This window comes from Peromyscus maniculatus, chromosome 19 (genome assembly GCF_049852395.1).
Source record: "Peromyscus maniculatus bairdii isolate BWxNUB_F1_BW_parent chromosome 19, HU_Pman_BW_mat_3.1, whole genome shotgun sequence".
Taxonomy (NCBI): domain Eukaryota; kingdom Metazoa; phylum Chordata; class Mammalia; order Rodentia; family Cricetidae; genus Peromyscus; species Peromyscus maniculatus.
Window position 1 is genome coordinate 56,783,978 of NC_134870.1, and position 21,827 is coordinate 56,805,804.

Here is a 21,827-nt window from a genome sequence, read left to right on the forward strand (position 1 = left end):
GCACCTCTGAAGAGTGCCCCAGCAGGGGTGATATCCCAAAGTTTCTCCTACCACATGGGGAAGAATCCTCCGACCATTGCAATCTAAGCTGTTATATTCCTAATCTTAAAATCCCCAAATCACAGAACTCCAAAAGAACTTGCAGTGTATGTATGATGCTCAATGCTTTGGGGTTGAGAGCATTTCATAATTTGAGTTTCCAGATTAGGAATGTGCAGCCTGTGTTCAGTGACAGGATGCACTTTGGATGTGCTTGGAGTTGAGTGTGACTGGAGTTGAGAAGTGCTTAGCAACCTCTGCCTGTGTCTCTGGGGAAGTTTCTAGAGAAGACTAAATGGGCAGCAGCATCTTGAGGTGAAGTGAGAGGAGGAAGGAGAGCAGAGCGTCCACTAATGCAGGCCTCCTCCCTCTGCCTCCTAGGTACCGAGAGGTAGGTAGCCTCTTCCACATGCTTCTGCCGCCAAGGACCCAGAGTGAATGGAGTCCAGGATTGTGGACTAAAACACACTGTGTGCAGAACTAAGTCTCTCCTGTCGTCATCACAGAGATCCAAAGTCTGCTAAACCCAGAGACATTTCAGGAGGTGATAGGGGACCGCCCTAGTCACCAGCTGGGTGTAGTGTGTAGTGCAGCCAGATCACACAGCCTAGAGGTTTGTGTTTGAGCTAGGGTCTGATGTAGCCCAGACTGGCCCAGAGTTTGCAATCATGCTTCAGAGTTTTGCAGGCTGGGACTTTTTTTTTTCTTTAATAACATATTTTTATTGATTATTTGGAAATTTCACATCATGCACCCTGATCACATTTTCTTCCCATTTCTCCCAGGTCCACTCCCCACCCTTGTGACCTCCCCCAGAACAAAACCAAAATACCAAATCCAATTTGTGTTGCCCATATACTCACTGGATTATGATCAAACTCCCAGTGGGCAGCCCCTTAAAGAAAACCAGTCCTTCCCCGCCCCCACCAGAATCCATCAACTTTGAAGAGCTACACTTCAGCATCCCTATCACAGTTTTTTTTTTTTAAATGCAGAATGCCGTTTATTGAAGGAGGGAGGAGGGAGAAGGTCTTAAATACAGGCTTACAGCACAATGGGAGAATTGCATCTAAGCTGTTAACGCCCATTATTCAGGATACACAGACAAGGAACTTCCCTTAAGCATTCAGGAGGGTGGAACCCAGCAGGGAATTAGCATAGGGAAGATATCAAGGTCAGCAAAGAAGGTATCAGTTACCCAAAACGGGGGCCAGGGCCCTACAGGTCCCCCCTTTTACTAAAAAATGAGCTTCTGACTTAGGTTGTGTGGGCCGTCAGCAGGTCACCTTACCCGTCATGGAGACACCTGCCCAGGCCACACAGGTACTCTGTCTTAGGTTGGTGAGCACCCCCCAGGCAAGTGTGAGCTGCAGAGTTAACTGCTGCCAAAGATCTCAAAGTGGTGCTGGGCTTGCAATCTGTGTGTTCCACACAGAAAAGACCAACAGAAGTCCTAACCCACCAGAGTCTTTTTTTTTTTTTTTCCCCCGAGACAGGGTTTCTCTGTGTAGCTTTGCGCCTTTCCTGGAACTCACTCTGTAGACCAGGCTGACCTCAAACTCACAGAGACCCGCCTGGCTCTGCCTCCCTTGTGGGTGGGGATGGTGCACGGAGAGGTAGGTGGATCTCTGGTGAGTTCAAGGCCAGCTTGCTCTACAGAGCAAGTTCCAGGACAGCCAGGACTGTTATAGGGAAACCTTGTCTTGAAAAACAAACAAGTTTCCATTGTATCCTTTACTAAATTAATTATAATACATTTAGTAACAGCAGAAGAATGTTATTGTAGAGTCCTGTTAGCTATACTCCAGCCTTTATTCAAATTTCACTAGTTTTCCACCAACCAGAGGACAGCATCTGTACTGGGTCCTGGTGTACAGTCAGGGGTTGGTTTTCCAGGTGGCTTGATCACTCTACTGTGGTCATGCCAGTCACTTGTGATACAGCCAGGGTTCCCTCCTACTCATTCTTGATTGATTTTTGTTTGTTTGTTTTCTTTTTTTTTTTTTTTTTTTTTGGTTTTTCGAGACAGGGTTTCTCTGCGTAGCTTTGCGCCTTTCCTGGAACTCACTTGGTAGCCCAGGCTGGCCTCGAACTCACAGAGATCCGCCTGGCTCTGCCTCCCGAGTGCTGGGATTAAAGGCGTGCGCCACCACCGCCCGGCTGTTTGTTTGTTTTCCAAGACAGGGTTTCTCTGTGTAGCCCTGGCCATCCTGGATCTCATTCTGTAGACCAGGGTGGCCTCAAACTCAAAAGAGATCTGCCTGGCACTGCCTCCCAAGTGCTATTAAAGGCGTGCGCCACCGCCGCCGCCGCCGCCGCCGCCGCCGCCGCCGCCGCCGCCGCCGCCGCCGCCGCCGCCGCCGCCGCCGCCCCCGCCACCACCACCACCACCTGGCTTGATTTTTTTCTTTTTCTTTTTTAATTTTTGGGGTATACACTGTATACTATTCAGCTACTTAGGTCTGACAGATGTGTAGAAGCCTGTTTCCATTATTGTGTCTGGAATATAAAACACTGCCATTCCGTCCTTCCTCAAATTCTTAGGCTGGGTTTTCTGGAGAGTGGATTGCCAAGGGCTGGGAGGTTGTGGGATTTACCTGTGTTGAGGTTGAGCCAGAGGCAGCAAGGACACGGGACAGAGGGCCAAGTCCTGAGTTGTCAGGTAAGGCTGGGAGCTCTTTGCCAACAGGTCTGGTGACAGAAAGAGAAGGACCGAAAAACCAAGCCGAAAGGGACAGACACCCTTTGACATTTGACTAGGGCAGGAAGTGCCCGGGGAGAGGTCTTGCCTGGTGACTTATTTGAGTTAACAGTAGGAAGATCGGGGGGTGGAGTCCGGAAAAGGGAAAGATCAGAAACAGTCTGTATTCTGGGTCAGGATGTGTTAATGAGGAAGATCGTTACCCAGCAGCTGGAAAAAGCACTGGAGGGAGGCCTCCCTTGTCTGTGCTTCCAGTGGAGGAGGGGAGAGCCCCGTTAGAGAGGGCGCCAGGGCCCAGCATTGGTGACCTCTGGGGTGGGCTAACGTTTGGGCCTTTGCTTCTGTGGAAGGCATTTTCCTTGCTGTTCCTGAATGGGTGAGGCAGGGCTTGTTTGTAGAGCCTTGAGGGAAAAGTGTGGCTAACTGCAGGTAGGACTTGGGATGGGTGTGTGCCTGCGTTTCCCAAGGTTGTGAGCAGTGGCTTTAGTGAGCAGTCCCTGTGTGTGTTTCCAGAGCAGTTTGAAGATCATGTCTGTCAGGTTTAAGTCAGGAATATGGTAACTAAGGAAAAAAAGCACACTGCCTGGCAGTTGGTATCAACTGATTTGTGGCCAAAACAATGTGCTTCCCCAGGGGCTGGGAGAAGCAGACCTGGTGTTGGGGGTGGAATCAGAGACCCCAGTCAGATAGAAGCAGGAGGTTGGCTGGAGGAAAAGGTGTGATTTCTTTCGTTTTTTTTGGTTGAAGACGCCATGTGGTTATCTGAAAATCCTCAAGTGAAAAGGGATCGGTGGTGGAGGGGGAGCTAACGTTTTCCTCATGGAGGGGGAGAAGGGAAGGGTGTAGAGAATGCCCTAACACTGCTCAGTTGGGGGAGCAGTTAGGTCGACGTGAAACCTTGCATAATATAAGCATGTGCTGTTAAGAACATTTTGCATCTGAAGGAGAATGATAAAGTCATGTGTTAGGTCCGTTAGTCTGGTTTAGTTGCTTTGAAAATTCAGTGGAATAAAGAAACATCACGACCACGCAGAGCTAGGCATCCGCAGCAGGAGGGTGATGCCCGTGTGATCACAGTTGTTTCCTGGGGAGCTGGCGGAACGCTGGGGACAACACGTCAGCTTTCCTCTCTTTAAGCAGCACAGTTGAGGTTAATAACAGCCACTGATTTTCATTAAGGAGAATGTCAGTCTTTTCATCACGTGGGGAATCTGACATGTCTCCTGGTCAGGCTAACTTTCGTATTTATTTTATATTTCATTTATTTTTGTGTGTGGGTGCGCTCATGGAGGTCAGAGGACAACCTGTAGGTGCTGGTTCTCTTCTCGAGCCGTGCTGGCTCCAGGACTGAACTATGGGTGGTCAGGCTTGGTAGCAGGTACCTTTATCCACTGAGTCCCGTCTCCAGCCCGTCATGTTTTTATGTTAAGGTAGAACTGTGGCTGGATCTAGGTTTGCATCTTTCCTCACGGGACCAGTGTGATTGCAATTTAGTGGTGGCTTGTCCCGAGCCTTAGCCTTGACTTTCTCTTGCTTTGGCCTGCCCCCCCCCCCTTTTTTTTGCATCTTTCCTTCCTTTCTTTGATTGATTGGTTTATTTTTGAGATAGGGTCTCACTATGTAACCCTAGTGGCCTGGAGCTCACGGAGATCCACTTGTTTCTGTCTCAGGTTCTGAGATTAAGGGGGTGAGTGAATCGCTCTGTCTGTTTTGAGCCTGGGTCTCTGGTGCTGGGCTGGCCTGACCTCACTCACTCACTCACTCACTCACTCACTCACTCACTCACTCACTCACTCACTCACTCACTCACGGACTCTCCGCCTTGAGTGGCAGTGGTGGGATTGTAAGCAGGTCCCGCCATGCCCCACAAACCCTTCCTAGTTGAAATTACAAAGCAGCTTTTATTACAGATAAAATAGGTTTTTTAAAAAAATTGAACAGCTTTTTATTGTAAAGTATAAGAAGTATGATTAAGGGCTAAGTATGGTTTTTTTTTTTTTTTGAAGTTTTTCTTTTAACTTGGTAACTCTTAGGTTGTACCAAAAAAGATGGAAGATTTTCCTGTAATTCCAAAGGCTTTAGTAAGAAAGGAAACATGTTTCTTCTGTGTCACAGGAGGAAGCAGAATGGTCACTGGGCAGTCTTTAAATTCTTTCTTTTTTTCAATGTAAACCTGCCTCCCATTTTTTTCCTGGCATTATGTATTAAGTACATCATGCTATCAGTACATTATGGGTATTTATAAATGACCACTGGTCTTTTTGTTTTGTTTTGTTTTTTTGAGACAGGGTTTCACTGTGAAACTCTCGCTGGCCTCAAACTCAGAGAGACCCACCTGCCTCTGCCTCCCGCTGGAATTAAAGGTATGTACTACCATGTCCAGCCTGATCATTGGTCCTTTTAAAGAAGACACATGATCTTCCTAAGAAAAGGAACTCACTCATAAGCATACACATGTAAATAAATGTAATAAAAGTGAAAAGGGCTGGGATTTGTTTTTAAACTGATTTTAAGCAAAAGAATTGGTTTTGAAGGTGGTAATGCTTAGTCGGAGTGGAAGTGAAGGAAGCTGAGAGGAGGCATCCTCTTTGTGTTCAGAGTAACAAGCAGTTTCCTCTCTAAGCAGGTAGGTTATTTGCTTTGGCCTTCCAGAATACAGGAGGGGTCGGGTGATAGGGTGAGTGTTTGTGGGTATGAAACATTTCTATCAACCAAAAAAGAGGTGTGAAGTTACAGAGCGGTGTTTCTTACATTAGTTATACAACCCAGGGAGGTGAGCCTGCCCGCCACAGGGTCTCAGGTTTCAGGTGCTGATGGACTGCCCCTGGACTTAGCTTAGCCGCAGGCCTGCTGAAGGTGAGCGTTGGTGACTGAGTTTTAAATCTGCGGATTGCCCAACTGTTTCTCCGTGTGTTCTTTTACTGTTCCCAAGAGAAGAGGGTGAACTGTGTGTGGGAAGAGTAGGGGACAGGGAGCTGGGCGTGGCTGGTTCCAGTCAGACAAGACCTTCTTGGCCCCAGGGATGTGTGTGGTGCAGACGGCCACAGTCCTTTCTGAGGCTGTCAGACCTTAGCTGTGCTTGAGTTTAGTGTGCAGGAAAGCATGGGGAGTGTGGAGGCCACAAGCCACCGATGACTAGATGATCTAGTCCTGTGGAGTGTGGGAGGCAGGTCCCTTAGGTATAACAGGAGAAGGTCGTGATGGACAAATTTGATTCCTAAAAAGATACCTAAGAACACCCACCACAGTGCTTCTTAGCACCTGCCAAACTCAAGTTTGGTTTCTCATAGTGACCTTTTGTCGTTTCTTGTCATTTTCTGGCCTGGGCTGTCACCAGTGAGTAACTGAATTATCTATCTTCTGCTGTTGTTGTTTCTGAACCGATTGCCCTCTGATGGACAGTGTGCAACTGTGATGTCTTTTGATTACGTCATCCTAAAGAAAGAGTGAGACACAAATCTCATGTTTCTGTGAAGACAGCCTAGAGATACTTAGGACCTCGCTACCACTGGGGATGACTACAGCCTGAGCCCCAGCTTTTATATCTTTTAAAGATCGGCCTTTCAACACAGTGCTAGGTGAAAGGGTTGGTGCGTGATTCTGGGCCCCCTGCTTTTTTTTCTTTAATGGTGCTGGGTGGGTGTCAACACTAGTGTGCTACCACTGAGCCCCAGCCTGATTCCGGGTACTGAGCTTTCAAAAAATGGAGATCTACTACATGGAGCCGGCTGGTTAGCAGCTTTATTATGGGTGTGGAGTCCGCAGCAGCAGTGTGATGCTTGGGGGTGGACGTGGTTACATGCGGGGTCTGTTCTCAGGTGGGTGGGTTTTTGTATGTGGCTGCAATAGCCAGCAGGTTGTTTCTCGTGCCCTCCATTTTGCAGTTTGAATGCTCGATGCCATTTGGAAAAAGGAAATCACATCTACACGCCTAGCTCCCGCGGGTGACTTCTCAAGAGACATTGAATGCCAGGCTCACTCTTGGAGTGCTTGTGTTCTGTGTCTTGGGTGCAGCCTTTGTGTTGGAGATAGTGTGTTGCTGGGGATGTGTCATTGTTTGTCTGGTCCACCAGTAAAAATATAGTGACCTCAAATATATATATATATATAGTTTGCCCCAAGGTAAGGAGATCACCAGGAGAAAAGTTCCTGCAACTTTTCCAGCCGTGTGTGTAACTGTTGAACTTGTATTTGTCTCTTCCTCAACAGTCTTAGTGGCCTTTAGATCTGTCCCTGGAGTGGTAATATGATGAGAACGTGCATCTCATCAAGCATGTATGACCTTTTATAGATTGTGTAAGAAAACAGTTAAGTACTTGAATAAAATGTGGAAGACAGCCTTTTAGAGAGCAGTAGGGCAGATTGAAAAGAGGAACAGCATGGTGAATACGGAAGGGCGAGGAGTCCAGCGCGTATATCTACAAGTCCTCCAGGCGATTGCCCATCACAGGGTTCCTGAACCAGCCTCGGCCCTGTTCCCTTTTGATTCCTTTCTTTTTCCTGCTTTTTTCCCCTCCTTCCTGTTTTCCTTCTTTTCTTGGCTGCTGGCCCTTACTTCTGCAGGAAGGGCCAGATCCAATGAATCTGTTACTTCCTGAGGTCCTGAGCTAGTGAGTGCCAGAGCTGAGCCCACACATTCTGTTACAAATCTTATCTTTGGCCTCTGGTGTATGCCTTGTTCATTCTTTAGCATTTATGACGTAAAGATGTGTGACACATTGCCTGTCCTCAGGATGACAGAGGATAGGACAAGTGTACACACAGTGGATATACCAGAAAGTTACAGAGCCCCAAGGTAGAACTGTCCAAGTTCAGAGGGCCCCCCCCCCACTCTTTTTTCCTCTGCCAGTGTGTGTCCTAAGGAAAGACTCCAGCACTGCATCTCTGTAATGGATTGACTTATCTTTTTTCACCTAAAACCCCTCCATCCTACCCCAGAATACCCTGTATTCTTTTTCAATACAGTAGGGAAGCTAGAGTTAAAAATGGATGGGATTACCCCTTAGAGAGTAGGAAGAAGACAATCCCAGATGAACTTAGTGAACGCCTGTGGTAGGTTTATGTGACCTTTCATTCTACTGTGGATGAAGTTTGACATCTGTAGTTGTTTTTGTTTTGGTTTTTTTTGTTTGTTTGTTTTTTTTGTTTTGTTTTTTTGTTTTTTTTTTTTTTTTTTTTTTTTTTTTTTTTTTTTCGAGACAGGGTTTCTCTGTGTAGCTTTGCGCCTTTCCTGGAGCTCACTTGGTAGCCCAGGCTGGCCTCGAACTCACAGAGATCCACCTGCCTCTGCCTCCCGAGTGCTGGGATTAAAGGTGTGCGCCACCACCGCCCGGCTCTGTAGTTGTTTTTATTGTACTTTTCAGTAGTGTAGCATCCCAAAGCTGATGGTGACTGAAATGATCAGATTGTGCTAGTAGAGTTAAATGTTATCAAGATGAAAATATTTGGAGAAGTAGCTTTTTAGGAAAACTGGGATGGATCTGGTGACAAATGGCTTTTTTGGGTGTTACACTAAATGGATGTTCTGTGCCACTCTGCTGAGCTCTGCGGGCGATCCTGTGCATACTCCGGAGCACATCCCTGTGCAGCTGTGGTTATGTTGGTTAACACTTACTTTCTGGCTGTTACACAAGGTAGAGTTGCTGCTGTGCACACTTGGTAATCAGCCTGTGTTAGTTGAACTGACTTCATTATCAGTGTTAATTGCTGATGAGATTCTTTTCCCTTCCTTCCACAGGGCATCTGATCAAATTCATGACCATGGGGGATATGAAGACCCCAGACTTTGATGACCTCTTGGCAGCATTTGATATACCAGATATGGTCGATCCCAAAGCAGCGATTGAGTCTGGACATGATGACCATGAAAGCCACATTAAGCAGAACGCTCATGTGGACGACGACTCTCATACCCCATCATCCTCAGATGTTGGCGTGAGTGTGATTGTGAAGAACGTTCGGAACATCGACTCCTCTGAGGGAGCTGAAAAAGACGGCCACAATTCCACAGGCAATGGCCTACATAACGGGTTTCTCACAGCACCTTCTCTTGACGGCTATGGTAAGGAGGGAGCGAAGTCCTTGAAAGGAGACACACCTACCTCAGAGGTGACTCTTAAAGACCCAGCGTTCAGCCAGTTCAGCCCTATCTCCAGCGCTGAAGAGTTTGATGATGACGAGAAAATAGAGGTGGATGACCCTCCTGATAAGGAAGAGACACAGCCCAGTTTCAGATCAAATGTACTGACTGGCTCAGCTCCCCAGCAGGACTATGAGAAGCTAAAGTCTCTTGGAGGGGAAAACACAGGCAAGACTGGAATCTCTACATCAGGCCACACAGAGAAAAACAAAGTCAAGAGAGAGACAGAAACAAATTCCATAGCCCTGAGTGTTTACGAGCCTTTTAAGGTCAGAAAAACAGAAGATAAGCTGAAGGAGACCTCTGAGAAGATGCTTGAAAACAGGGTCCTTGATGGGAAGCTGAGCTCTGAGAAGGACAGCACCCTCGCTGCCGTCACATCTTCCAAAGCCAAGTCGGCCTCCAAGCTGTCTTCGTGCATCGCTGCCATTGCAGCCCTGAGTGCCAAGAAGGCTGCTTCCGATTCCTGCAAAGAACCTGTGGCCAACTCAAGGGAAGCGTCTCCATTACCAAAGGAAGTGAACGACAGTCCCAAAGCTGCCGACAAGTCTCCTGAGTCCCAGAATCTCATCGATGGCACCAAGAAAGCCTCCCTGAAGCCATCGGATAGTCCCAGGAGCATATCCAGTGAGAACAGCAGCAAAGGATCCCCATCTTCTCCTGTGGGGTCTACCCCAGCAATCCCCAAAGTCCGTATCAAGACCATCAAGACATCTTCTGGGGAGATCAAGAGGACAGTGACTAGAGTGTTGCCAGAAGTGGATCTGGACGCTGGGAAGAAGCCTTCTGAGCAGGCGGCCTCTGTGATGGCATCTGTGACGTCACTTCTCTCATCTTCAGCATCAGCCGCTGTCCTTTCCTCTCCCCCCAGGGCCCCTCTGCAGACGGCCGTGGTGACCGGTGCAGTTTCCTCTGCAGAGCTGACCCCGAAACAGGTCACCATCAAGCCCGTGGCTACTGCTTTTCTCCCTGTGTCTGCTGTCAAGACGGCAGGGTCTCAGGTCATCAACCTGAAGCTCGCTAACAACACGACAGTGAAAGCCACAGTCATATCTGCTGCCTCTGTTCAGAGTGCCAGCAGTGCCATCATCAAAGCTGCCAATGCCATCCAGCAGCAAACCGTCGTGGTGCCAGCATCCAGCCTGGCCAATGCCAAACTTGTGCCAAAGACTGTGCACCTTGCCAACCTTAACCTTCTGCCTCAGGGTGCCCAGGCCACCTCTGAACTCCGCCAAGTGCTAACCAATCCTCAGCAACAAATAAAGCAGGCAATAATCAATGCAGCGGCCTCACAGCCACCTAAAAAGGTGTCTCGAGTCCAGGTGGTGTCGTCTTTGCAGAGTTCTGTGGTGGAGGCTTTCAACAAGGTGCTGAGCAGTGTCAATCCAGTCCCTGTTTACATCCCCAACCTCAGTCCTCCCGCCAACGCGGGGATCACGTTGCCGATGCGTGGGTATAAGTGCTTGGAGTGCGGGGACGCCTTCGCCCTGGAGAAGAGCCTGACCCAGCACTATGACAGGCGGAGTGTGCGCATCGAAGTAACGTGTAACCATTGTACAAAGAACCTTGTTTTTTACAACAAATGCAGCCTCCTTTCCCATGCCCGCGGGCATAAGGAGAAAGGCGTGGTGATGCAGTGCTCCCACTTAATTCTCAAGCCAGTCCCAGCAGACCAGATGATAGTGTCTCCGTCCAGCAATACTCCTCCTTCCTCCACTCTGCAGAGCTCTGTGGGAGCTGGCACACACACTGTAACAAAAATCCAGTCTGGCATAACCGGGGCGGTTATTTCAGCGCCCCCCAGCACACCCATCAGCCCAGCCATGCCCCTAGACGAAGACCCCTCCAAGCTCTGTAGACACAGTCTCAAGTGTTTGGAGTGTAATGAAGTCTTCCAGGATGAGACGTCTCTGGCTACACACTTCCAGCATGCAGCAGATACAAGTGGACAAGTAGAGTATCATTTAAATTTGGGTGTTTCGGTGATGAGTCTGTAGCCATGAGTGCTCCATCAGATACCTTGAATATGGGGTGGCAGCACAGTTGCGTGGAGGGGTGTGTGTGTGTGTGTGTGTGTATGCGTATGCGTGCGCAAGCAAGCTTGGGGAAGGCAAAGGACTGTTTTCATAGGATAGGTGCAGTGTTGAAATACAAGGGTGATTCTTTTAGCCAGGTAGGAAGGGTGTGCTCTGGTTGAATTAAGTAATTGTTCAGGCATTGGAATATAGTGAAGTCTGAGATTTACTGTAAAAGTAGAGGGTCATTCCATCGTATTAAGTGTTTAGTGTGGATTACATTGGCATGGTATGAGCTTTCACTCATGGTTTAGAGTTTTGACAGTTACTGGTATGTATAACACTGAAACGATTTATAAACGCATCCACCTACTAGGGACCGACTCTAAGGCACGTCTGCTTAGGGAGTGTGTTTCAAAAGTGTGTTCAGTAGTGGGTTTTAACTATAAACTGCAAACCATCTGGCCCAATAAACCTTTGTGTCTTTGCAGCTTTTTTGAGGTAAAGTGCAGGCTGCTGTTGGTGAAATGCATTTTATAATTTGCGTCATCTCCTTGTCTTCTCATCTCCTTCCTCCATGAAGCAACATTTGCCTGCTATATAGTCTCAGAGCGAGCATTCCAACATGCTGAGGGAAGTAGTTCCCAAGCAGAGAGAGCAGGCTATATCTATAGTTGGGTGGGAAAAGTGGTATGGCTGGAAATGGGGGGGGGGGGGGCGGCGGCTAGGTTGAGCTCCCGTCTGAGGCATCTCAAACTCCTTGTCATGGAGGTCCAGTGGTAGGTGGGCTTCCCTGTTTCCCCCAGTATTTTGTTACCTAGGAACCCTGTGCTGTGGTCAGAAGCCTGTATCAGACAGTAGTATCTACTGTCTCTCTAGTTCTTCAATGTCAACTGCTGACTTAAACGATTTGTAGCATTGTGAGTTTAGGCAAAGAAAGATGATAATACCTGTTTTGTTGTTGTTTTGTACAACCACCCCCCCACCCCCCCCCCCACCCCCCGTGTTTTCTGTCTAGTTGAAGTAGAAGCAATGCAGGTTGGGTGTTTCATGTATCCCGGAAGAGGATGAGCCGCCAGACCAGCTATTGCTCTCAGAGAACGACCTAGATGATAGTTGGGTTCTGTCCATGCACACCCCCTTACCCTGTCACCAATCCCCCCTAAGGGCAGGCTTCCCTCGCCATGAAAATAAAAGCCCCAAAGCCATTTCCTGAGTGGTTTGTGCTGTTGTCTGTCAGTGGGCAGGGGGTGGGGGGCTGGGTCCTGGCCCAGAGTTTGCACACTGCCATGGTTGTGGGTTCTTAGCGCAGAGCCTCTGTCAGGCAGTTAGGTCATTTCTTCGGGACCTGGAAGGACACGGGTGGAGTAGCACCCCGTGCCGCCCAGCTTTTGTTCTCAGATAAAAATGTTCAGGATTGACGTTCGGGATAGGGTCAAACAGAGGTAACTGAGAAGAGATGTCTCCTGTTACTCAGTCATCATTTTCTTGTGTTTTGCTGGGACAAGTAAAACCTGTTGATCATGTGCATCACCTGCAATCCAAGGGAATGAGTCATGGCAGCTGTACATTAAGTAAATGTACAGTTCTGCCAGGCCACACCCCCCCCCCCCCAGCTCTTACTACATAAAAACCAAGAGGTGTTCTGTTGTAAGCCTTTGCCAGCTGTGGAACCAGCTCTTCAGGGCTGGTGTCTCAGCGCTGCCCTGCGTTAAACTCTCCTCCTGGCACTCACTGCCTTGTCTCATGGCAATCATGGTCCACAAGACCTTGGGTATAGTCTCCTGTGATGCACAAACAGCTGGCTCAGCTGGCCAGCAGCTGGGGCCCGGGCCAGTTTTGCAAGGAATGGCTCTTCTCCTTGGCGTCTAGTTTGAGCCACGTGGAGAGTTTTGTGAACCTGGAAAAACACTAGGGCCTTATAATGTAGCGGGAGCTCGGGTGGCCCCCCACCCACCCACCCCCAGCGCAGAAGAAGGAGGGCTGCAGTATTCAGAAGGGATCATAGTTTTTATCCGTCGTTAACCTTGACAGCCACGGGAGTTTTAGTCTCAATTCAGGAACTACCTACCTATCGAGATAGTATCCTCTTTGAGAATGGTACCTCAAATTCTTTTTCTTAGAAGTTTTGGAGGTTGAATCCGGGTACCTCTAGTATCAAAAGCCAATTTCCTGTTCTCTGCTGTGTCCATGGATTCAAAACCTACTTTCGGTTTCCATTTTCACACGAATCTCCACACTCTGGGTTACTCCTTGGTGGATTAAGAAACAGGGTTTCTGCACAGTTGTAGAAACTCCCTTGTGCTCATGTCCTAGCATGCCCTCTGGAGCAGGTTCCCAGTGCCACCAAAGCCTGTGCTCCCAGCTCTTGGCTCCCTCGAGATGGGTGGGCCCCAGTGTTGGGTTGATAGATTCCTGGGGTTGACCCTGCTGGCTCTGTTAGATTCTGAAGGTTTGAAGGTGGCCTCAGGGACCCCTGACCAGCAAGGAAGCTTTTCAGTTTGGGTTAGCTGGGCCTGGAGAAGGGCCACTGTTTCATTGGTAGCAGGGTCTTATTTCTTTTATTATTTTGAGATAATTGTAGATTCACGTAAGAAATGTGAGAAGTTCCGTGCGTACCCTTCATTCAGTCCCTGATGGTAACAGCTCACCCACAAAATCGTAGAACAGTATCACAGTCAAGACACTGACATTGCCGGGCGGTGGTGGCGCATGCCTTTAATCCAAGCACCCGGGAGGCAGAGGCATGCGGATCTCTGTAAGTTTGAGGCCAGCCTGGTCTCCAAAGCAAGTTCCAGGAAAGGCGCAAAGCTACGCAGAGAAACCCTGTCTCGAAAAACCAAAACCAAAAAAAAAAAAAAAGCCACCTCTCCCCTCATGAGATTTCTATAATTTTGCCAAGTCACAAACATTAAAATAAGGAAGCCATGCAGTATGTAAGTGGATTGGCCTTTTTCACTCAGCCTAGCTCCCTGGAAATGCATTTAGGTTGTTGCCTATATCCGTACAGATGCTTTTTGGCTTAGGATGGTGAGCTATGTTCTCATAAGTAAACCCATCATAAGCTGAAAGTCTAAGAAGTTGTCCAAGACAAGACCAAATATCCTAGCTTTGAAATACTGTGGAGTGTCAGCTGTTGGCCTTTGTGACTGTGTGGTTCTGTGGCTGCTGTTCACCTTTGTGACTGTGTGGTTCTGTGGCTGCTGTTCACCTTTGTGACTGTGGTTCTGTGTCAGCTGTTCACCTTTGTGACTGTGGTTCTGTGGCTGCTGTTCACCTTTGTGACTGTGTGGTTCTGTGGCTGCTGTTCACCTTTGTGACTGTGTGGTTATGTGACTGCTGTTCACCTTTGTGACTGTGTGGTTATGTGACTGCTGTTCACCTTTGTGACTGTGTGGTTCTGTGTCAGCTGTTCACCTTTGTGACTGTGGTTCTGTGGCTGCTGTTCACCTTTGTGACTGTGTGGTTCTGTGTCAGCTGTTCACCTTTGTGACTTTGTGGTTCTGTGGCTGCTGTTCACCTTTGTGACTGTGTGGTTATGTGACTGCTGTTTACCTTTGTGACTGTGTGGTTATGTGACTGCTGTTCACCTTTGTGACTGTGTGGTTCTGTGTCAGCTGTTCACCTTTGTGACTGTGTGGTTCTGTGGCTGCTGTTCACCTTTGTGACTTTGTGGTTCTGTGGCTGCTGTTCACCTTTGTGACTGTGTGGTTCTGTGGCTGCTGTTCACCTTTGTGACTGTGTGGTTCTGTGGCTGCTGTTCACCTTTGTGACTGTGTGGTTCTGTGGCTGCTGTTCACCTTTGTGACTGTGTGGTTCTGTGGCTGCTGTTCACCTTTGTGACTGTGTGGTTCTGTGGCTGCTGTTCACCTTTGTGACTGTGTGGTTCTGTGGCTGCTGTTCACCTTTGTGACTGTGTGGTTCTGTGGCTGCTGTTCACCTTTGTGACTTTGTGGCTCTGTGGCTGACTGCCTAGCACCGAACAGACTGTAGCCGGTGCCTGGGGAAGGTCAGGTCAGGATTCAGGATTCCAAGTGTGCTTTTTCTGGGTGTATTACTTTTGAGCCAGTCACAGCTAGTTTGGGACCCTCTGTAGCCCATTCTGGTTTATGGTGGTATAGTAGTGTAAGCATATGGTTGTACCATAGTTCTGTTTTTTTGTTTTTTGTTTTAAATTAGAAAAATGTAGGGTTGGAAAGATGGCTTAGCAGTTAAGAGCACTTCCTGCTCTTGCATGGGATCCTGATCTGCTTCTCAACCACATGGAGGCTTACATCTATTAACTCTAGTTCAAGGGCATCTGATGCCCTCTTTTGACCTCTGTGAGTACTGCACACATGTGGTGCTCATACACACACACACACACACATACACACATGCTGAACACTGATACACATTAAAGTTAAATATTTAAAAAATGGGCCAGGCAGTGGTTGTGCACACCTTTAATTCCAGCACTAGAGAGGCAGAGGCAGGCGTAGCCCTGTGAGTTCAAGGCCAGCATGGTCTACAAAGTGAGTTCCAGGACAGCTAGGGCTCTTACACAGAGAAACTCTGCCTTGAAAGAAACAAAAGGGAAAAATTTTAAAAAGTGTGTTGTGCTCATGTGCATCTGTACGTGTGTTCATGTACATGTGTGTACATGTGTGCCATCAAGGGGTTGACATCATGTTTTCCTTTATTGCTCTCCACCTTACCGCTTGAACATTTTTTTTAACAGTTATTTCTTTTATATGTTGGGGTGCTTTGTGTACATGTGTGTGTGTGCCCCATGCCTGCTGGTATCCATGTGGGTGCTGGGGATTGAAGCTAGGTCCGCTGCAAGAGCAATAAGTGCTCTTACCCATTCAGCCCTCTCTCCAGACCCTCCACCTGATGCCTTGTTTTTATTTTTTGAGGCTGGTTCTCTGTATGTAGCCCTGCCTGTCCTGGAACTCGCTATGTAGACCATCTCAAACTCACAGAGATCCACCTGCCTCTGCCTCTTGAATTCAAGGATTAAAAACATGTGCCCAATGCTAGGCACCCCAAAGGTTTTTAGTTCTGTGTTTAACCTCTGTGTCCGGGATCCTCTTTGAGCGTCGTTAGGGGCTTGACTGTGTTGTAGGGTTCAGTTTTGGGCCCACGCAAGGCCCTTTCTGTAGCACCACATGTCCAAAGGCTGTCTTTCCTTCTGGGGACAGTGTGCACCTTCGCCCTATGTGCTGTGGGGCAGCTTCTGATCCGTGTGTCCATTCCTCTCCCCATGCACCCGGGTTTGCAGCTCATGATGCGTACTATCATCAATAGAGTAGACGCTTCCTTCGTGATTCTGCCTGTCTGCCTTCCATGGGAAGCCGGGGTCACCTCATTTGCATCTACAAAGAAATCATGTCAGCCCTGTGATAGGAGATTCGTTAAAAGGAGTTTGAGGAGATCATGGCATCATGGCGTTCTGAGTTGTCGAGTCCCCAAACACAGCCTCACCCCATTTATCTAGGGCTATAATTGCTTTGTGCTTTCCAGCATGTGAATCGTGTTCATGTTTTGATAGATTTTGGTTGCTTGGTCAATTGATCAGTCAGTCAGTTGTTTGTGGTCCTGGGAATGAAACTCGGAGCTCCAGATGTACTTGAAGTACATCCCCAGCTGAAATTTATTATTTTCAAACAATGTAATTTTGGTGTGCACAAATTCATCCATAGTATGTAGAGAGGTGGATGTTGTTTATTATTGTGTATGTTGTGAGTCTCTTGAGCTTACTGGGTTCAGAGTTTGAGGGTTTCAGCTACTGATTTCCCAGCTATGGGAACAGGCACGCCTCATGGAGTGGGTGCGCCTGGTCAAGCTGTGTGACCCTTTTGCTGTACTGTGATATTACTTTATTTATTTATGTATGTATTTATGTATTCATTCATTCATTTTCATTCATTCATTCATTGTTTTTCGAGACAGGGTTTCTCTGTGTGGTTTTGGTGCTTGTCCTGGATCTCGCTCTGTAGACCAGGCTGGCCTCGAACTCACAGAGATCTGCCTGGCTCTGCCTCCCGAGTGCTGGGATTAAAGACCGTGCGCCACCACTTGCCGGCGTGATGTTACTTATTGAGATTCTTTTGCATCTGTATTCATGTAGGTTTACCACCCCTGTCCTCTGCTGTCCTTGTCTGGCTTGGGGTGGGTTGCTCCTAGCTTTGTAGAGTGAACTGAGAAGTTTCTTCTTCCATATGAAACATTCCCTGTGTTCCATATGAGAGTGAGTAGAATTGGAGTTAGTGTCTCTTTAAATGCTTGGTAGGTTCTCCATTGAAACCATCTGGGCCTGGAGATTTCTTTGGACACTTTCCATTCTCACAGGATTAGTGAAGGGGCTCCTGTTCCTCTTGCCTCCCCCTCTTCTGGCTCTATCTGGGCCGGGCCTTCGGCACAGTTTCAGGAGGTGGGAATTTGGCATAGCCTGGTAGCTACACTATTTCCTGGGGGCTTGGCACTCACTCACTTAGGTTTCTGTGCTGCCCCTGGCTGCTGCTCCGTGTTCTCTGGACACCAGAGAGCAGGCTTTGGGGGGGTGGGGTGGGGGGTGTTCTCCAGCTCCAGTCCGCAGATGTGGATGCTCCCAGCCTGTCCTTTACCGCAGCTCCCTGGCCAGGCTGCTTTCTTGCTCTCTCTTCAGTCTGCCATGGGTGTTTTTTGGGCTCCATTTTCCTGGAAGCAGAAGTTGTTCTTCTGCTTTCCTTTTACCTTCTCTTTCTTGTTTGTTTTGAGACGGATCTTGCTTTGTAGTCCAGGCTGGCCTTGAACCCAGGATCCCTTGCTCCCCAGTTCTGAGATTGCAGGCATGCACCAGCACATCTGCTCCCTGTGCCCTTTGGTTCTGTGTTTTCCGAGACGGGGTCCCTCTGTTATGTAGCTTTGGCTGTTCTGAAACTTGCTGTCCTTTCTTTAATGTGAGATCTGGAAGTGGTCACCTTCTGTTCCACCTGAGCCTCCCAGCAGCTCTTATAGGCGAGACTAGGTTCTTGTTGGGACTGTTTTTAATTAATTGTTTTTTGATTAGCACATAAAGAAATAAATTCACTGTGTGGCTTTTTCATGTACACCATTCTGAGTTGGGTTTTTTTTTTCCCCCAAGGCACAGTTTCTCTGTGTAGCCCTGGCTGTCTTGGAATTCACTCTGTAGACCAGGCTGGCCTTGAACTCACAGAGATCCGCCTGCCTCTGCCTCTCGAGTGCTGGGATTAAAGGCGTGCGCCACCACTGCCTGGCACTCTGTTGTGTTTTTATTTATTCTTTGCTCTTTCTCCTCCCATGCTGGCCCACTTCCTCCTGGCAGATGGCTCCCGTCTTCTTTCATGTCATGCACATTCCATTTGGGGTTTCTCTTTGACTGGCCCTTCTCCACCCAGTGTCAGTTTCTTCCCGCTCAGCCCCATCGTTCAGAGGAGAGACAATTTCCTCTCTTCCCTCTCATGGCTGTGAACGCCCCTCAGCCTTCCTTCTGAATCCTCAGCCATGCTGAGTAGCTCACCCTGGTTCCCCTCACTCTCTTTCTTCCTAGCACTGACGGAACCAGAGCCTCCTCCGTGTTAGGAAGTCTCTCTACCCTGGTGCCACACCCCTCGCCACAGGTTTCCTTTCTTTTTATCTTTCCTCTTTTGCTTTTTGTCTCACGTGTATTTTCAGAACAGACCTTCCATTTCCCTGTGCTTCTCTGAACCCAGCAAGGCCTTTTTCTGAGACTGCTGTTGTGGCTGGACCGGCCACAGCTCTCTCCACTGACTCCCGCTTCAGTGTTAAGCCTTTGGGGACCATGCCCATGTCACTTGGCTGACATTTGCTGAGCTTGTCTCTCTTGTCCTTCCCATGTTTTAGGAACGCTCTATAGGAAAATTAGTCACCCCAGGGCAGCAGAGCATCTCTGTTGGGAGCTGGCGCCATGTTCAGCCATGCCCCGGTAGTCTCTGGAAATAGCTGGCTTGCCATACAGAGTTTATGTAGGCTTCTTTACCTCACACTGCTCACGTCTATGCCTGAGTCTTGGGGTCTTACCATATGCTTACAGGTGATGTGGTCCAGGAATCCCAGCAGATGCCTGGGTGGGTTCTGCACCTAAGGGAGAGGACAGTCTCTTCACTGCAGCATGGAACCAAGCAGTGTAACAGAAATGGAGCTGTGGTAGGCTACACAACTTACTCATGCACTCACATGCACTTGAGATACACACTTGTGCTCACGTCACACTCAGACACACTTTTGCACTCATGTACATCCACAGATTCACAATCCTTCTTGCACTTCACAGACTCATAAACTCACTTACGTATTCACAAACACTCACAGGCTACAGTTTGGGGCTCCTTTTCACTGTCTGGTGCAAATACCTGTTTCAGGCGCCTTGGACCAGGCGGTGGGTAGAGAGGCCAGAGAAGCGCTCCTCTGGTGAAATGTTCAAGGGCGGAATCTGCAGGTTTAATAATTGATGCTGAGATGCACTGGGATGCCACACCTCACCTCTTAGTCAGACATGGCTAAATTTAGTCAACTGCAGGCTGGAAATGCATAATGTTGTAAGCTCTTAGTTGTGAAAACATCTTTTCTTTCTATAGGTTCCACATGAGCTGTGAAATCAGAGACGTAGCGGGCTCTTTGGTATACTCTTTTATTTGGCAATTGGAAAAAACAGATGTCTAATTAGTGGCAGAGCTGGGACCTGGGGCAGGAGTCCTTCATTGCCAGCTCACTGTCTCTCCGTCTTTATGTTGCTTCCCTAGGACACAGAGGCTTAGGACTTTCAGTGGGGACCCGAGGAGCCCAAGAGTAGACCCTTGGGCTTACAACTGCCTTGGCCTCAGGGGTACAGCAGGTGAAGGAGGGGTGTCTGCTTGGTCCTCACTTTCAAAACTGATGACTCACTTCAGTTTCAAGAGCTTTCTGGGCATTAACATCTTCCTTTTGAATACTTCAGTTACAGTGTGTATATGGTGTTTGTGTACCATGTGTGTGCCTGGTGCCCACAGGGCCTGGAAGAGAAGCATAGGACCCCCGGGACTGGAGTCGCTAGTGGTTGGTTGTGAGCGGACGCGGGAGCTTTTAACTATTGAGCCACCTCTCCAGCCCCTCTGAGCAATTGCAACAATTATTGTCTGTTTTGGAGTTGGTGAGATGGCTCAGCAGAGAAATGTGCCTGCTGGAGGATCCAGTTCCACCCCTGGACCCTACACACTGGAAGGAGAGAGCCAGTCCACAATGGTTCTCTGATCTTCACATGAATGCCTCTGTTCCTCTGTGTGTGCATGTGTGTGTGTGTGTGTGTGTGTGTGTGTGTGTGTGTGTGTGTGTGTGTGTATGTATGCATGTGCGCAGATGTAGCACCCCCTGGCCAGACCATCCCTGGAGCTGGAGGTGCGCTCAGTTGTGAGCTGCCCCATAGGGGGTCTGGGATCTGGTCCTCATCCAGAGCAGTGTGTGCTCTTAACTGCTGAGCCCTCTCCTCAGTCCCCTTTCTGGGAATCTTTAACCCCGCACCCTATACATTAAATTCTTTTGAGCAGTATCTGCCCGTTCTCATTTCTAGATAAACTTCTCAAGAGCTTTCTTCTAGAAGTCGTGGAGCATCCCACCCACCCCATCATTATCAGAAGACTGAGTTTCCTCTCGTCCACTCTTCTCCATCCTCTTCCCTCAGCACGCTGGAGACTAAACCCAAGGCCTGAGGCATACTAGGCAGGTACCTGGCGGCCGAGCTGTACTCACAGCCTTTGGCTTTTGTTCTTAGACAGGCTCTTGCCGTTACCGCGATGGTCTCGGACTCGTCATGATCCTCTTGCCCAAATGCAGGGATTACAGCTGTGGGCCACTGGCTTTCAGCTGAGACTTTTTGGCACTGCTCCCCAAACTGCGAACTTGGTCTTGTTTGAGCTGGTCCTGCCTCAGTTTACATGGTAGTGTCACCAATTCTTAACAGATCTGTTCGCTAAAGTAATCGTGTGAGTAGTTTGTATGTGTCTGCCGTACAGTGTCCTGTGAATATCCTCATTTGCTCAGCCCTTGCTAGGGGTCCTGACTGTGGCAAGGGATTCGGCAGCGACTGTTAACTAACTAGCTCTGGGAACAAAGGGTTCATGCAGTCAGCCTGTGACACATGCTTTGTGTCACTCCCACTTAAGTGAGACCTGAAGTAAAGCTGTTTTCTTTTCTCTTCTAATTGTGAAACTGTGAAAGCCAGGAAAGAAACTGCTATGCTTTATTATGGCCATTAGAAACGTCGTCATACTGTCGTGCAGTGTATGGAACTGTGTTAAAGGGCGCAGTAATTGACTTAGCATCTGGGCCCCACTGAGCTGCAGTGGTCTGGCTTTGGACCTAGTTGATTTACCTGTGAGTGGGTGCTTTGTGTAGCTAGTCATATTCTCTAGCTTCTCTCACCTTCCCCTTTTGCTTTTCTCAGGCTGCATTTCTCCCTAAAAGAACAAATTGAAACAAAGAATTGTTTTTCTTGATGCCCAGGTAATTCCTCACTTATGCAAAGAGGGTGCCGAGTCCCACAGTCCAACTTTACAGGACATCCGGCCCTACCCCCTCCTCCAGCCTGTGATGTTATGCCAGCTGTCAATTTCAGGCCGCTGGCTGCTGGCCCACCAGGCTCAGGAAGGACTGTGACCTTTTCAGCTCCCTTTCCTAGTCATCTAGTGCTGCTTTACTATTGACAAGTAGAATTAATTGAAAAATCATTCCCTGAGCAAATGAAATTGCCCCAGAGAAGAAATTAGCCGCTTCACCTGAGCATCAGAAGCGTTATGCACGTTCTGATGGCATTAAGCCTAATGTCCAGAGACATAAATCCATGTGCATGCATTTCTTCTGTTTTGTTCTCTTTCTGAGCCACACACCACTGGGTTTGGCTGCTGCTTCTCCTACTGAGTTGCTGAGCAGCCTTAATTTGTGCCAATTAGGAGAA

General features: G+C 48.4%; 1 protein-coding gene across 21 annotated transcripts in view; it reads left to right on the top strand.

The window, feature by feature from the left end:
• Znf532 (zinc finger protein 532) overlaps positions 1-21,827 on the top strand; it is a 113,299-nt gene that overhangs the window by 40,667 nt on the left and 50,805 nt on the right. For all 21 annotated transcript variants that reach the window (XM_076555381.1, XM_076555380.1, XM_076555383.1 and 18 more), the window contains one exon: positions 8,478-10,831. In XM_076555381.1, coding sequence (XP_076411496.1) covers positions 8,495-10,831 — 2,337 coding nt within the window. In that variant the 5' untranslated portion in view covers positions 8,478-8,494. The remainder of the gene's footprint in view (positions 1-8,477; positions 10,832-21,827) is intronic.